The sequence below is a fragment of the Panthera uncia genome, assembly GCF_023721935.1.
Source record: "Panthera uncia isolate 11264 chromosome D3 unlocalized genomic scaffold, Puncia_PCG_1.0 HiC_scaffold_8, whole genome shotgun sequence".
NCBI lineage: Eukaryota > Metazoa > Chordata > Mammalia > Carnivora > Felidae > Panthera > Panthera uncia.
In genome coordinates this window covers 49698524-49714490 of record NW_026057586.1, presented here as the reverse complement: position 1 = coordinate 49714490, position 15967 = coordinate 49698524, and the positions used below count along the sequence as shown (strand labels likewise).

General features: G+C 39.7%; 1 protein-coding gene and 1 long non-coding RNA gene across 2 annotated transcripts in view; one reads left to right on the top strand and one right to left on the bottom strand.

The window, feature by feature from the left end:
* The first annotated feature begins 1445 nt into the window (after positions 1-1445).
* LOC125914424 (uncharacterized) overlaps positions 1446-15967 on the top strand; it is a 43876-nt gene continuing 29354 nt past the window's right edge. The window contains exon 1 of the long non-coding RNA XR_007455297.1: positions 1446-1658. This is a non-coding gene — a long non-coding RNA (uncharacterized LOC125914424). The remainder of the gene's footprint in view (positions 1659-15967) is intronic.
* LOC125914416 (60S ribosomal protein L21-like) lies at positions 4211-4751 on the bottom strand. Its single transcript, XM_049619676.1, has one exon. It carries the CDS (start codon positions 4723-4725, stop codon positions 4243-4245), a length of 483 nt encoding a protein of 160 aa, XP_049475633.1. The 5' UTR covers positions 4726-4751; the 3' UTR covers positions 4211-4242.

The window sequence follows — 15967 nt, the reverse complement described above, 5'->3', positions numbered from 1 at the left end:
AGTCAAATATCTGAAGACTATAGACAAAGAAAGAAAAAAAAAAAACACAAGCAGAAAGAGAAACAACACTTTATCAATAAAGAAATAACAGTTCAAAAGACAATAAAAATCTCATCAAGATACCCAAGAGGCCAACAAAAAGTGGGACAACAACAGCCACAAAAAATGGTTTGGATAGCACAGCATACACAGTCCCTCGTTACCTGGCCCCTATTCACCCGGCCTGCATCTCTTCCCACTTTCTAATATGTATCCCAGGATCCAGACATACTAAATGATTTGCAGTTTTCCTCATCTTTGTACCTTTGCAAAAGTTGCTTTTCTGACCACAATGTACTTAGCCCTCTTCTTCCTCTTACCTCCTATTAGTTTTTCTGTACTCTGTTTAAATTTTACCTATGAGAAGATTTTCCTACATTATTCCACAAGGTCAGGTTAGGTACTCTTTCATAATTTCTTCTGTATTTGTGGGTCTCCTCTATCACACTATAAGCTCTCATAGTCTTAACTCTTAATATTTTTAAAAAACGTTTACTGGGGCGCCTGGGTGGCGCAGTCGGTTGGGCGTCCGACTTCAGCCAGGTCACGATCTCGCGGTCCGTGAGTTCGAGCCCCGCGTCAGGCTCTGGGCTGATGGCTCAGAGCCCGGAGCCTGTTTCCGATTCTGTGTCTCCCTCTCTCTCTGCCCCTCCCCCGTTCATGCTCTGTCTCTCTCTGTCCCAAAAATAAATAAAAAACGTTGAAAAAAAAAAAAACCGTTTACTTATTTTGAGAGAGAAAGAGAGAGTGTGTGCATGGGTGCACACATGTGCATGTGAGTGGGGGAAGAGGCAGAGATAGAGGGAGAGAAAGAGAATTCCAAGTAGGCTCCATGCTCTCAGCACAGAGCCCAATGCAGGGCTTGATCTCATGACAACGAGATCCTGAACTGAGCTGAAATCAAGAGTTGGACACTTAACCCACGGAGCCACTCAGGTGACCCTTGTACTTAACAGCTAGTTTAGGGTCTGGCACATGCTGACACTAAATTTATTAAAAAGTGTTTACTGATGAATTAATATCTCAATTACAGTACCCCTTGTATTGTATTATAACTCATTTGTGTCTTTTTTTCAATAGATGAAAAAAGAAGAGAAAAGATGACCTTCTCACTCATTCATCTTTGCATAGCTCAGGCAACACGATCCAAGTATATAATAGATAGTCTATAATAGAAAAGATGGATGGATGTTACACATAGTAGATTTATGTCCCTTAACAAATTTAGTGGAAAACACTTAAGCCTTGGTTGTTGTACTTTTTTGCTTTTTTAGGATAGTGACATTTTAATGGCTTTCTGAAAGTCCCAAAATGTGTTTTTTAAAAATGACAATATATGCTGCAAGTGTGATTTAAATATATAGAACTATATTAATAGTTTATCTAATTCATAAAGATTTCATTCTACAGAGAAATACAATTTGTAAAGTAGTAATATACTCCAGGTGATTAAAACTCACACATAGCTAAAGTAATTTAACAATTGAACATCTTTTCCCAGCAGACACTAATTCAAAACAATCTATCTTTGTTTGTAGGATATGACTGAATCCTCAGCAGCAGATAGAATTAACTGGTCCATTATATGAACACAAAGGCTGTTAGAATGTGCATGCCTGGTGAGTATTAAGCACTGACATTCAGGAGTCAGGTGGAACAGTGTTTTATAAACTCAATCAGTCTTTATTTCCAAGCAGTAACAAATCCTTTCACAGAAATAATCTTCATGCTCGTCATATCATGGAGTTCATATAATCCAAATCTGAATGGCCACATTTGAATGATCAAATATATTTTTATATAATAACAAAATGTTAATTTTGAAATCATTACAAGTGACAGTTGATTTAGGAAGATTTATGGGGCATAATCACATTATATACCCATTTACAGATGAATAAACCAGGATACAGAAATGCTAAGTGACTTGTTCAAGATCACATCAGTACAAAGTGGTAAATCCAACCTTACCAAAGTATTCTGGCTTTAAATCTAGGATTCTTCCCATTGTACTATGCTGTCTGCATCTTTTTAAGATATGCATTGGAGGTCCAATGTAATATGAATTGAAGAAATTACAGAAGAGATGCAGACTCCCCACTCCCACTTCATGTCTGTTGATTTCAAGTCCAGTGACCAACTAACTTAATGATGTTAGGTGGCAGAGTCAATGGGTAGTCCCTGAATTTGGGTTTCACAGACATTTCCTCCTGACCTCATGGACTCCTTTCCTCGTTGGTTGGCAATGACACTACTCCCAGATACTTGGAAGTGAGTGATAAGGTGTTAAAGGAAGCGAACTGTTCTTGAAAAAAATTGTTCTTCTTGACTTTTTAGACTGGCTAAATTATAGCCATCTTTCCTATGACATACACTAATTTACTTGTACTTACTGTGCCCAATCAGTGCACTAATGTTTTACACACTTTATCTCATTTTACTTTATCTCCATAAAAATTTGGTGAAACATATACCATTCCTACCATCTTATTTTACAGACAAGGAAACTACAATTTAAGAGAGGTTAAGTAATTTGCTTGAGATAGGGAGGTAGCAAAAGTTAAATGAAGAATTTAACCAACAGACTAAGATTCCAGATCTCAGGCTATTAGTCTCTTGCCTTTGAACACGAAAATTGTTGAGGCTGTTCTGTGATGACTTCCCATCCCCATGCCTCCATCCAGCGGTTAAGATATCCACAAAGGTTTTACATGGGTTCAGACTAACGTTGCAAAACAAATAGCAGAAGTAAAATGTGCATTTTAGGCTAAAAAAAGATGTCTCTAAGATTTAATGTGATAATAGAATATCATTCAGCGATAAAAAGAATCAACTACTTATACATGCAAAAACACACATGAATCTCTTCATTTTCTTTCCAAGTTTTTATTTAAATTCTAGCTAACATACATGGTAAAATTGGTTTCAGGTATAGAATTTAGTGATTCATCACCTACATATAATACTCAGTGCTCATCCCAACAAGTGCCCCCCTTAATACCCATTACTCATTTAGTCCATCCCTCACACACTTCCCTCCACCAACCCTCAGTTTGTTCTCCATAGTTAAGAGTCTCTTTGGTTTGCTTCCCTCTCCCTTTTCCCCCATTCCATATGTTCATCTGTTTTGTTTTTTAAATTCCACATATGAGTGAAATCATATGGTATTTGTTTTTCTCTGACTGATTTTGCTTAGCATAATACCTTCTAGCTCCATTCATATCATTGCAAATGGCAAGATTTCATTCTCTTTGATGGCTGAGTAATATTCCATTGTATATATATACCACATCTTCTTTATCCATTTATCAGCTGATGGACATCTGGGCTCTTTCCATAGTTTGGCTATTGTTGATAATGCTGCTATAAACATCAGGGTGATGTACCCCTTCAAATCTGTATTTTTGTATCCTTTGAGTAAATACAAATGAATCTAAAGAGCATTGTGCTGAGTGAAAAAAAAATTCAGGAGACCTTATAGTATATGATTTTACTTATATGACATTCTGGAGAAGATAAAAATACAAGGACAAAAAAATACATTGGTGGTTACTAGGGCCTAGGGATGGAGAGAGGGGTTAACTACAAAAAAGAACAAGGGAGGGGCGCCTGGGTGGCTCAGTCGGTTGAGCGGCCGACTTCGGCTCAGGTCATGATCTCACGGTTCGTGAGTTCAAGCCCCGCGTCGGGCTCTGTGCTGACAGCTCGGAGCCTGGAGCCTGTTTCGGATTCTGTGTTTCCCTCTCTCTGACCCTGCCCCGTTCATGCTCTCTCTCTGTCTCAAAAATAAATAAACGTTAAAAAAAAATTAAAAAAAAAAAAAAGAACAAGGGAACTTTTGGAGGTGATTAAAATATTCTATATATAATTTTCAAAATTCTTATGTGCACCTAAAAGGGTAAGTTTACTGTGAATCTGCTTTCTAAAAAGTAAAAATGAATAAATATGGTCTCTAAGACACTGTTTTCCAAATCTCCATTAGTGAGATACAACCCATCAGTGAGTTATGAACTCAATTTAACAGGTTGTGATTGGCATTTTAAAAGGTGCAATAGAACAAAATAGGAATATCAGAGTCTGTAAACAGTAAAAGGAATATTGTTAATGAAGCATTTGCTTCTGTTCCCCATATATGTATGTGATATAATTATTATTATTTATTTTATTTTTACAGTCTTGACGTCTTTTATTTTTTTACACTTATCATGCCATGAATTCATAGGGAATGGGTTCCAACAGCTCAGGCTCCTTTCCATTGGTTCTCACAAAGTATGCTTCTCTGGGTGGGGCAGGCTGGCGCTTCAGTTGAACCCAAGTACCTTTCTCCTTGGCTTCCTTCTTTTTCTGATCATTTTCCTTCACACGCTTCAGGAAGCTGTCTCGGCTCTTTGAATGCTTAATGTGCTCAATACGTACATTAATTCTCTTAGCAAGAATCTTGCCCTTAACTTGTTTGTTTACAACAATGCCAACAGCATGTTGGGTAACATTGTAGACTCTTCCAGTTTTGCCATGGTAACATTTGTGGGGCATTCCTTTTTGAACAGTGCCCATTCCCTTGATGTCCACAATATCACCTTTCTTGTAGATTTGCATGTATGTTGCCAAAGGAACAACTCCATGTTTTCTAAAAGGCCTAGAGAACATATAGCGAGTAGCTCTCCTCTTTCCCTTTGTGTTGGTCATTTTGGCGAATTACTGGAAGGTGGCGGTTCCCCTGTATGTGATATAATTAAATATCAGGAAAAAGATATCATGGTCAGAGTGTTCTCTTTTTAAGTTTATTTATTTTGAGAAAGAGAGGATGGCAGCAGCAGAGAAAGAGGGAGAAAGAAAGAATCCCAAAAAGGCTCCACACTGTCAAGCTCAGAGCCCTAGTGGGGCTTGAACTCATGAAACACGAGATCATGACCTGAGCCAAAATTAAGAGTTAGACGTGGACGCTTAACCCACTGAGCCACCCAGGTACCCCCATGGTCAGAGTATTTTTAACAGAGGGAATTTAACACAGGAAACTTGTTTCACAAATGATGAATAGGTAGAGAAGCCAAATAAGGGAAGATAAGACAACCCAGAGATTAGCAATGGCAGAAACCACATACCTTTCGACTGGAGGGATAAAGGGAAGTAGCAGTGTTGCTGGGTCCCAGAGTTGGGGTCATCCTGGAGAAGCTTAAATCGCAGGGGGACATTTTTGGCTGGAGCTGGAGCCACAGAGAAGAGCTAGTCACTGTCAAAGATGCACTGCGGGCAGAGAAAGATGAGGAGAATCATCCTGGCTTTCCCATTCCTCCCACCCTCCAGTGTCAGGGCAGGACTGCACACGAGTGGCACCCACCCAGAAATCAGTTAACGTAACTTGGGAGCCGTGGAAATACAGCCTCTTGGGATCAGCATCCTTAAAACTTGGCAGAGGAAGAGCAAGGAATGGATTTGAGAGCAAACAGTCCCAGGGTTGGCATAGCTGTGAAGTAAAACGCATTTCTGATCGAAGGTCAAATTCCAAAAGGTTTAAAAGTCATTACTTTAGGGTACAAAGCTATTCTCTATGTTATTCTCTCTATATACAGGAAGAATAAAGTTACACTTTTGACCATTAGAGGATGCCAAATTTTGCCCTTTAGGATGTGTTTGAAAAGGCAGTTTGAATTAAAGAAGTTGGATTGTAAGACTAACCCACTTGTCTCCTTACTATCGGAGGAGTCATACCAAGATCTCTTAGCAAAGGTAAAACTCTTAGCAAATGTAGATGAAATTTAGGCTAGGAACAATAGAGCAGGAAGAAAGTACACAAGAGGCAAATGTGTAAGCAAAGTAATAGTGTGGAAGGAAAATAATAGTTAAAAATCAATATGCTGAGTATCAAATGGCCTCTGTCAGCAGCTGTTTGTGTGACAGCTCTATAAAACTTCCTGGATCCACAAGGAGTAGCAGCCATAATTCATCAACACAACCTTATTCCTGACTCTGATGACTATTTAGTTATTCCCGTTCCAAAGTTTTGACCTTGAATTATTTGGGATTTCTGATCTCAAGAAATGACTCCTGAGGCTCCCTCATTGAGTCAAAACTAATGCTTGATTCCTTTGTGTTTAAAAACACTCAGAGCCACTCTCCCCTCCAGCCATCCAAAATGTCGAATGGAAAGAAGGCTAAGGGGAAGTGGGTGGCCCCAGTCCCTGCTGTCATGAAGAAGCAGGAGGCTGAGAAGGTAATCCGTTGTTGGCGAAAAGAGCCAAGAATTTTGGCATCAGATAGGACATTGAGCCCAAAAGGGATCTCACCTGCTTTGTCAAATGCCGTCACCTGCTTTGTCAAATGCCGCCCCCCCCCCCCCCACCCACCTACATCCTGCTGCAGCAGCAAAGGGCTGTTCTCTATCAACGTCTGAAAGTTCCTCCTGCAATTAAGCAGGTCACCCAGCTTTGCACTGCCAAACAATTATTCAGCTGCTTATACTGGCCCACAAATACAGACCTCTGGTCAAAGCAAGAGGAGTAGAGACTGTTGGCTCAGGCTGAGAAGAAAGCTGCTGGCAAATGGGGTGTCCCCACTAAGAGGTCTCCTGTCCTTCGAGCTGGGGTTTATATGTCACCACCTTGGTAGAAAACAAGAAGGCTCACCTGATAGTGATTGCACATGATGTGGAGCGTATTGAGCTGGTTGTCTTCCTGCATGCCCTGTGTTGTTAGATGGTGGTTACCTACTGAATTATCAGGCGGAAGGCCAGCCTGGAGTGTGTGGTCCACAGGAAGACCAGGAAGACCTGCACTACTGTCACCTTCACACACATTAACTCAGAAGACAAAGGAACTCTGGCTAAGCTGGTGGAAGCTATCAGGACCAATTACAATGACAGATATGATGACATACGCCATCACTGGGGAGGCAACATCCTGGGTCCAAAGTGGGTTGCTGGCATTACCAAGCTGGAAAAGCAAAGGCTAAAGAACTGGCCACCAAACTGGGCTAAGTGTACACTGTTGAATTTTCTGTACATAAAAGAAAATTGTTTTCACAAAACAAAAAACAAAAAACATGCAGTGCCTACTTTTGGACTTTGCCATCTATATCAACCGTGCAGGAACAATGTACTTCAATCTGTTTCTTTTCTGTCTAGTCTCCTTCAGTTATTTTATTTTTAAAATTGTTTTAATGTTTATTTATTTTTGAGAGAGAGAGAGGCAGAGTATGAGTAGGGGAGGGGCAGAGAGAGAGAGGGAGAGAGAGAATCCCAAGCAGGTTTCACACTGTCAGCGCAGAGCCGGACACAGGGCTCAATCTTTCGAACCATGAGATTACAACCTGAGCTGAAATCAAGAGTCGGAGGCTTAATCTACTGAGCCACCCAGGAGCTCTGTCTCCTTAAGTTATTTTAAAATATGGTTCTGGGAATATTGTTTTAAATTCAACTTCATCATTATTAAGAGTTCTTTTTCAAAGCATTTAATATTTGTTGAATGGAAGTATGGATGGATGTGCAGATGGATGAATGTAGGCAATGTGAGTGAGTCTCAATTCTAAGTTTCAGTCAGGCTTATGGGGAGTCCTCAAGCCAGTTTCCTGGTTCTGATTTGACTAGTAGTTTTGATTTAAATTACATTAAATTAAATTAAATTAAATTTAATTTAATTTAATTTAATTTTTTAATTTTTTATTTTTTTAGAGAGAGTGCAAGCACGGGAGGGGGCAGAGAGAGAGAGAGAAAGAGTATTTTAAACAGGCTCCACGCTCAGGTGGAGCCCCATGAGGAGGTCAATGCGTCCACCCTGGGATCATTACCTGAGCCAAAACCCAGAGCGACGCTCAACAGACAGCAACCCCGGCACCCCATTGACTTGTAATATAAAGACCACCAGAACACCACTGTGCTGCCATCTAGTGGTAGCATAACCTATACGTAAGAAAGGTAATTGCAGAAAAACAAGCTTGTATGCAAAACGAAGTATCACAATTCTTTTCCTGGTTCCAGCTGCTTATGACTCCTGATTTGGCTATCTTTGATAGTCATAGCACTTCACCTTGATGGTTAACACATGTACAAGGAACGCTCTGAGGATTATATAAATCGATGTCATCAGCTCAGGCACCATATGGTAGAGTAAGTCCTTGATACAATAAATGCCAAAGGTCTCTATGTATTTTGACAGTCAACAGGCTCATGGTTTTAAAAAATATGATAACAGCTGTTTTTAAGAGAAAGCATGATAATAATTTTATTGCTTCCATACTTCAATTTCAATTTGATGACCCTCTTTTTTTTTTTTTTTTAATTTTTTTTTTAACGTTTATTTATTTTTGGGACAGAGAGAGACAGAGCATGAATGGGGGAGGGGCAGAGAGAGGGAGACACAGAATCGGAAACAGGATCCAGGCTCTGAGCCATCAGCCCAGAGCCTGACGCGGGGCTCGAACTCACGGACCGTGAGATCGTGACCTGGCTAAAGTCGGGCGCTTAACCGACTGCGCCACCCAGGCGCCCCTGATGACCCTCTTTAAAAGATATACTTTTTTTTTCTATACAAACACTGATATCTTAATTGGAAAAAAAACAAACAAACCACATTTATCCCAGAATATAACTACATAAGAATAAAATAAAATAGTTGCAAAGTTTAGGACATCATGAGTGTAAAATAAGGACTCCATTCTTGGGCATCCTGCAGCCTAGCCAAGTTGACACATAAAATCAACCATCACATGTGCCTTGGTGTGGACCTATTTTTATCCATTGTACTGTGCTCTCAATGGACTCTTTTAATCTGTAGACTCATGTGCTCCAGTTCTGAGAAATTTTATTGATTTTTTATTTTGAACATACATTTTCTTCTATTTCTGGATTCCTATTATTAGGATTTCACAATTTCTAGCTGGTCTCCCAATGTTTCTGTCTACTTTTACCATTTTTCATCTGCCTTTATCTTGCTTACTGGAAACTTTTCTTAATTTTTTCATTCAACCATTTAAAAAAATTTTTTTAATGTTTATTTTTTGGAAGAGAGACAGGGGTGAGTGGGGGAAGGACTGAGCGAGAGGGAGACACAGAATCCAGGCTCTGAGTCAGCACAGAGCCCGACATGGGCTTGGGCTCATGAACCTAAAGATCATGACCTGAGCCAAAGTCTGGCGCTTAACCAACTGAGCCACCCAGGTGCCAATTTTTTCAGCCCCTTTATGGAGTTTTTATTTTTGCCATCATGTTTTTAGTTTCAAGAGATTTTCTTTTTCTTTTGAGGGACCTCTGCATCCTTTCAAAATAGTATCCTATTCTTGATTAATTGGCAATACCTTTTCTTATCTCTCTCAAAATATTAATGGCAGCATTTCTTTTAAAAAGTGTTCTTTTCTCTCATGTGGTTTGTTTCCTCCAGGTTGCTTTTTTTCTGTTTATTTCTTTGTTTTCTGTCTTTCATACTGGAAACTTCCTTCGGATGTCTGGTTGTTTTCATTTCCTCAAGAGTAGGGAACTAAAAAAAGCTGCTTATAGGCTCCAAGAGGGGAGGGGAAAGGGGACATTCACAAAGGGGTAGTTGGGGACCACTACTGTCAGTATATTTAGATATGGTTTATTGGGCTGGCCAAATTCCTTAAAGGAAACTTTTCTGATCTCCTTTCATAAAAACAAGGCTGCCAGTTGCTGATTGGGAGAAGAGGCCAAGGTGTCTCGGGATTTGTGTTCAGTACTATATGCCCCACTTGCAATTATGCCTGATGTCAACTGTGCTAATCTCTCCCGAGAATAAACCCTTATGGTCTCACAAGGTCACCCTGATGGCCCAGCTTCAGAGTAGGCAGAAGACCTGGGGTCCAATTTCTTTTTTCTTTTTTTTTTTTTTTTTATTTTATAAAAAAATTTTTTTTTAATGTTTATTTATTTTTGAGACAGAGAGAGACAGAGCATGAATAGGGGAGGGTCAGAGAAAGAGGGAGACACAGAATCTGAAACAGGCTCCGGGCTCTGAGCTGTCAGCACAGAGCCGGACGCGGGGCTCGAACTCACGGACCGCGAGATCATGACCTGGGCTGAAGTCAGACGCTCAACTGACTGAGCCACCCAGGCGCCCCAGTGGGGTCCAATTTCTTAGTAGACTCTCAACCAACTGTCCTTTTTCTAGCTCTTCTTATTCCACTTCCCTACCTCCAGAGGTGCCAGAGGCTGCCACTACCTGAACCCATGGAGATCCTGCAGTGTAAATTGAGATGAATGTCAGCTTTCCTGACTTACGATTCTATTTTGCAGGGTTTGCTAAGCCATCTGTTTTGTAGCTTCAAAATCTTGCTTCTGTTGCCTCCTTTCTCTTTCCTCTTCATTTGGGGGGGGGGGGGCAAGCCTTTATGCAAATCCCTTCACTGTTGTTTTAGTAGGGTTGTGAGAGGAGTAAGAAAAGGTAGATGCCTGTCTTTACCTGGAAGGCCTTTGGTGGGATCTTTGAAAATAATTTCTGTTTATGAAGCTTCTATTCATTTAAACATTCTTTAAATGTTTTTAAAGTAGAAAAGTTAAGATTTTTTTTGTGGTCAAACATAATTAATTTGTGTATATTATTTCTTCCCTTGTTTCCAAACTTAAGAACTCTTTGTCCTATGTTAAGATTAGGTATTTACTTGGATCTGTCCTAAGTAAAATTGTCAAGTAACCATGGGTTTTTTTGCACCAGTTTCTAATCTTCTATTGGTGATGATGCCCTATCCCTCCTTCTGGAGTGTCCCTGATGCCTCTGAGAATCCCTATCATGCCCTCTGTTCACTAACATTCTCAGCCAAGACCCTTTCTTTTCTTCCATGGTGACTCCCTATGCTTAAGGCCTTCTCCAGTCCCATCCACCGCATTAAAATATAACCTGTCCAGGGTCTTATTTCATTATGCTCTGTTCTTTCTTAGCTAACTAAAGGTACAAGAACCGATTTAGAATTTTGCCTTCATTATTGATTTAATCCTTACAACAACCTAGTGTGGTAGATATTACGAGTCCCATTTCATAGATTAATAAATTGAGGCCTAGAGAGGTTAAACCTCTCTTATCCAGGGTCATTAGGCTGGTAAGTCAGAGAAGGTCTATAGTACAACAGCTTGTAACCACTGTATACATTCTCCCTATACTAGAAAATATTTACTGTGTTAACTCACATAATAAGACATTTAACAAATTTTAATGGCTATTTTTTAAGGCAGTACTTTACCCTAAATAGTGAGTCTGATAGGGAAAATTTCGAATACAACTGAAGTTTTAGGCAGCAGGGCCTTTTATTACCATTTAGGGTTACCTTTCCTCCCATCCATTCCCACAGAATGCAGTGTTGATTTGGCATTTTTAACAGTGCAGCTAACGATCATAAAAATAAAGCCATTTAGGACCATGAAAAGCTCTGCAGGAGTTACGTTATAAACTATAGCACTCAGTTGAGAAAGACTAGCTTTTAAGCAGTGTATTTAGATATTTTGGCATGTTATTAGACACATACTTGAGCCCATTCTCCATTTCACCTCTGTATTTTCAATTCAAAGAAGGATTTTTATTCTTTGTGGAAACAAATGATATCAAAATCACAAGGCATCTTCTCTGATTATTTCCATCTAAGGTTATTTAAACACCGTATTTATGATTTCATACACATTTTTTATCCTTACTGGGCTATGTTGGTTTCTAAGAACAAATAACAGAGTATTCTAGATCTTTTCCGGGGATTCAGTATTAGCCTTCCTGTAACCCAGAACACTCAGCTCTCCACCTGACATCAAGTTGATCAAATCCCCCAGTTTCATACAAAAACACACACATTAAAGGACTACTGTTTGCATTGTATCTGACATCAGAATAATAAGACAATGACTCTTCAGAGAACTCATGGTCTAGAGAAGAGAGACATATAATATGCCATAAAAATGTAAGAAAAAATATTTTAATTTTTTTAAATGTTTATTTTTTGAGAGAGAGAAAGACAGAGAGAGAGAGGGAAGAGTGGGAGGGGCAAAGAGAGAGGGGGACAGAGGATCCCAACCAGGCTCTGTGCTGACAGCACAGAGCCGGATGTGGGGCTGAAACTCATGAACCTGTGAGAACAGAAGTCTGACCCTTAACCAACTGAGCCACCCAGGTCCCCCCACTTAAAAAAAAAATTTTTTTTTGAGAGAGAGAGAGAGAGAGAGAGAGAATGAGTGGGGGTGGAATTTTATTATTTATTTATTTATTTATTTATTTATTTATTTATAAGTAGGCTCCATGCCCAACATGGGGCTTGAACCTACAGCCCTCAGATGAAGAGTTGCATGCAACACTATTGAGCCAGCCAGGATCCCCAAGGAAAAAAAAAAATTTTTTAATCCATTCCTGGGGTGCCTGGGTGGCTCAGTTGGTTAAGCATCCAACTTTGGCTCAGGTCATGATCTCACAGCTTGTAGGTTTGAGCCCTGTGTGGGGCTCTGTGCTGACAGTTCAGAGCCTGGATCCTGCTTGGGATTCTGTGTCTCCTCTCTCTGCCCCTCCCCCACTAGCACTCTGTCTCTGTCTCTCTCTCAAAACTAAACATTAAAAAAAAATTTAAAAATCAATTTCTGAATTTTATCTTTTACACTTCTAGACAAAGAAAGGAGGCTTCAGACTCTTTGCTTCCTTACCTCCCACCCCCATCAAAAAACCCCTGAATCTTCTCATACTCTCTCTTCTCTCAGTAAATGGCATCCAGGCAGATTTTCGGGCCTCAAACTTCTATTACTCTTAATGTCCACGTCTATACTCTTCTTGCTGCTCTAAATCCAACCTATCAGTAGGTACCGCCAGCTCTAACTCTGACATGCACTGAGCAGCTGACTGGTGTCCGTTCTGATGGCTGCTGCACTAATTTAAGCACTGCCGTTTCTCACTTGGACTCCTACAAATACTTCCCAAATGGACTCTGCTTTCCTTTCTTCCATTTTTGCTCCATGACAATTTATCTTCACAGAGCAGACAGAAGCTCTTTTAAAAGTGACATCAGGGGCACCTGGGTGGCTCAGTTGGTTAAGTGTCAGACTCTTGATCTCAGTGCAGCTCTGGATCTCACAGTGGTGAGTTCAAGCTCCAGCACTAGGCTTGAAGACTGCTAAAAAAAAAAAAAAAAAAAAAAAAAAAAAAGCACATCAGCTTCTGTTTCAGTCATGGTGGAAACAGGGCCTGGATTCACCTTCTCCCATAACAAGAAACTGGACAAAATGTATTTAATACTTGCTTTCAAGCATTAGACAACTAGCAGCCCAGTCCTGTCAGCTCTGAGAGAGAGGAAACAATCAGGTGAACGCTGTGATTGTCCCAGGTTACCTGTAGTAGTTTCTAGGCTTCGTGCAGACAAATCCCAGAGGTCTTACTGAACTGAACAGACAGAGATGGCGGTTTGGGGAAGCCAAAGCAGTGAGAACTTGTGCAGCACCAGTTCTTGAAAAGACTTTACTTTCCATATCAAATGACCTTCCTCGCTATGTTGTCAGTCAGCTTTCAGTTTCAGTTCCCTTTATTTATCAATCATTACATCATTACCAAAGCATCTTAATTACTCCAGCTTCAAACAGTCCTACGATGAGGGAGCTTATGGCTTCCAGTTTTGTTCTTTCTTCAAGACAGTTACTCTAGGTCTTTTCTACTTCCAGAAAATGTTTAGAATCAGCTTGTCTATTTCTAGAAAAAAAAAAGTCTGTTAGGATTTTTATTGGAATTGTGTTGAACTTAAAGATCACTTTGGGGGGTGCCTGGGTGGCTTAGTCAGTTGAGTGTCTGACTTTGGCTCAGGTCATGAGTTCGGTTCATGGGTTCAATCAAGCCCCACCATGGGCTTTGCACTGACAGCAGGAGCCTGCTTCAGATTCTGTGTCTCCTTCGCTCTCTGCCCTCTCCCACTTGTGCACGTGCAAGCTCTCTCTCTCAAAAATAAGCATTAAAAAAAAATAAAGATCATTTTGGAAAGACTATTAATCTAATTATACTGTATCTTCTAATCCATGATCATGATATAACTTTCCATTTATTTAGATTTTCTTTAATATTTCTTATCAATATTTTGTATTTGTCACTGTAGAAGTCTTACACAATTTTTGTAAATTTAATTTTAAGTATTTTATTTTTTTTAATGTTTATTTATTTTTGAGAGAGAGAGAGAGAGCACAAGCAGGGGAGGGTCAGAGAGAGAAGGAGACACAGAACTTGAAGCAGGCTCCAGGCTCTGAGCTATCAGCACAGAGCCTGATGCAGGGCTCAAACTCACTAACTGTGAGTTCATGACCTGAGCCAAAGTCAGACATTCAACCAACTAAGACACCCAGGTGCCCCAGTAGTTTTTTTTTTTTTTTTAATGTTTATTTTTGAGAGAAAGTATGTGCACATGGGGAAGAGAGCAGGGGGAGGGGCAGAGAGAGAGGGAAACAGAGGATCCAAAGTAGGCTCTGCACTGACAGCAGAGAGCCCCATGTGGGGTTTGAACTCACAAACCTAGAGATCAGGACCTGCGCTGAAGTTGAACCCTCAATCGACTGAGCCACCCAGGCGCCCCTTTAGCAGTTTATTTTTGATGCTATTGTAAATGGTGTTTTAAAATTTCATCTTCTGATTATTTGCCGGTAAACAGAACTATGATTGATTTTTGTATATATTTTAAAAAATTTTTTTATGTTTATTCATTTTTGAGAGACAGAGAGAGAGAAACAGAGCGTGAGTAGGGGAGGGGTAGAGAGAGAGGGAGACACAGAATCTGAAGCAGGCTCCAGGCTCTGAGCTGTCAGCACAGAGCCCGACATGGGGCTCGAACTCACAAACTGTGAAATCATGACCTGAGCCGAAGCCAGACATTTAACTGACTGAACCATCCAGGCACCCCGATTTTTGTATATTAAACTTCTATTTTATGACCTTTAAAATTCACATATTAAACCTACTAGTTCTTTGTACATTCATTTTGATGTTTCTGTATAAACCATCATATCATTTGTAAATAAACACAGTTTTATGTTTTCCTTTCTATTCTAATTCCATTGTGGCCAGGGAACATACTCTGTAAAATTTCAATATTTTTGAAATTTCATGAGACTTGTTTTATGGTTTATCATTTGGCCATATCCAAGAATTTTCCAGATGTACTTTAAAAATGTTTTTCCATTGTCTTCTGGAATCTATTGTTTCTCATGAAATATCATTTCCATGATGAAATACCATCATATATCATTGCTCCTCTGTACGAAATGTTTTTCTCTGGATACTTCCAATATCTCTTTATTTTAGTTTTTGGTTGTTGGACTGCGATATACTTAGTTGTACTTTTCTTGTATCTATTTTGCCTGGAATGTGTTGAGCTTCTTTGGTAGGTAAATAAATTATTTCCACAAATTTGTGGAAATTTCAACTATTTTTTTCTCTCGCTCTTTTTTTGGTTCCATTCTCTTTCTCTTCTCATTCTGAGACTCAATTTGCACATCTGTTAGATCACTTAAAATGTCCCATTATTTGTTCATTATTTTTAATGTTCATTTGTTGTGTTCATTATTTATAATCTTATAACCCTTCCATTTTCAGAATGTATAATTTCTTTTTTTATTTTTAAAAATTCATTTTATTTATTTTGAGAGAGAGAGAGAGAGAGAGTGTGTGTGTGTGTGTGTGCGCGTGCACAAGCTGGGGAGGAGCAGAGAGAAGGAGAGAGAGAATCCAAGAAGGCTCTGAGCTATTAGTGGTCTCTTGAACTATGAGATCATGACCTGAGCTGAGATCAAGAGTCAGACGCTCAACTGACTAAGCCACCCAGGTATGCTCACAATATATGATTCCTAATAGTCTTTCTTCATGTTTGCTGACTATACTGATATTGAGAATTGCCTTCCAGGCCACCAGCTACCAGAAACATAATTGAGTGAGGGCCCAAGTTGTTATATTGTGAAATCCATGACTGTGTGTGCTTAGGCCACAAGTTC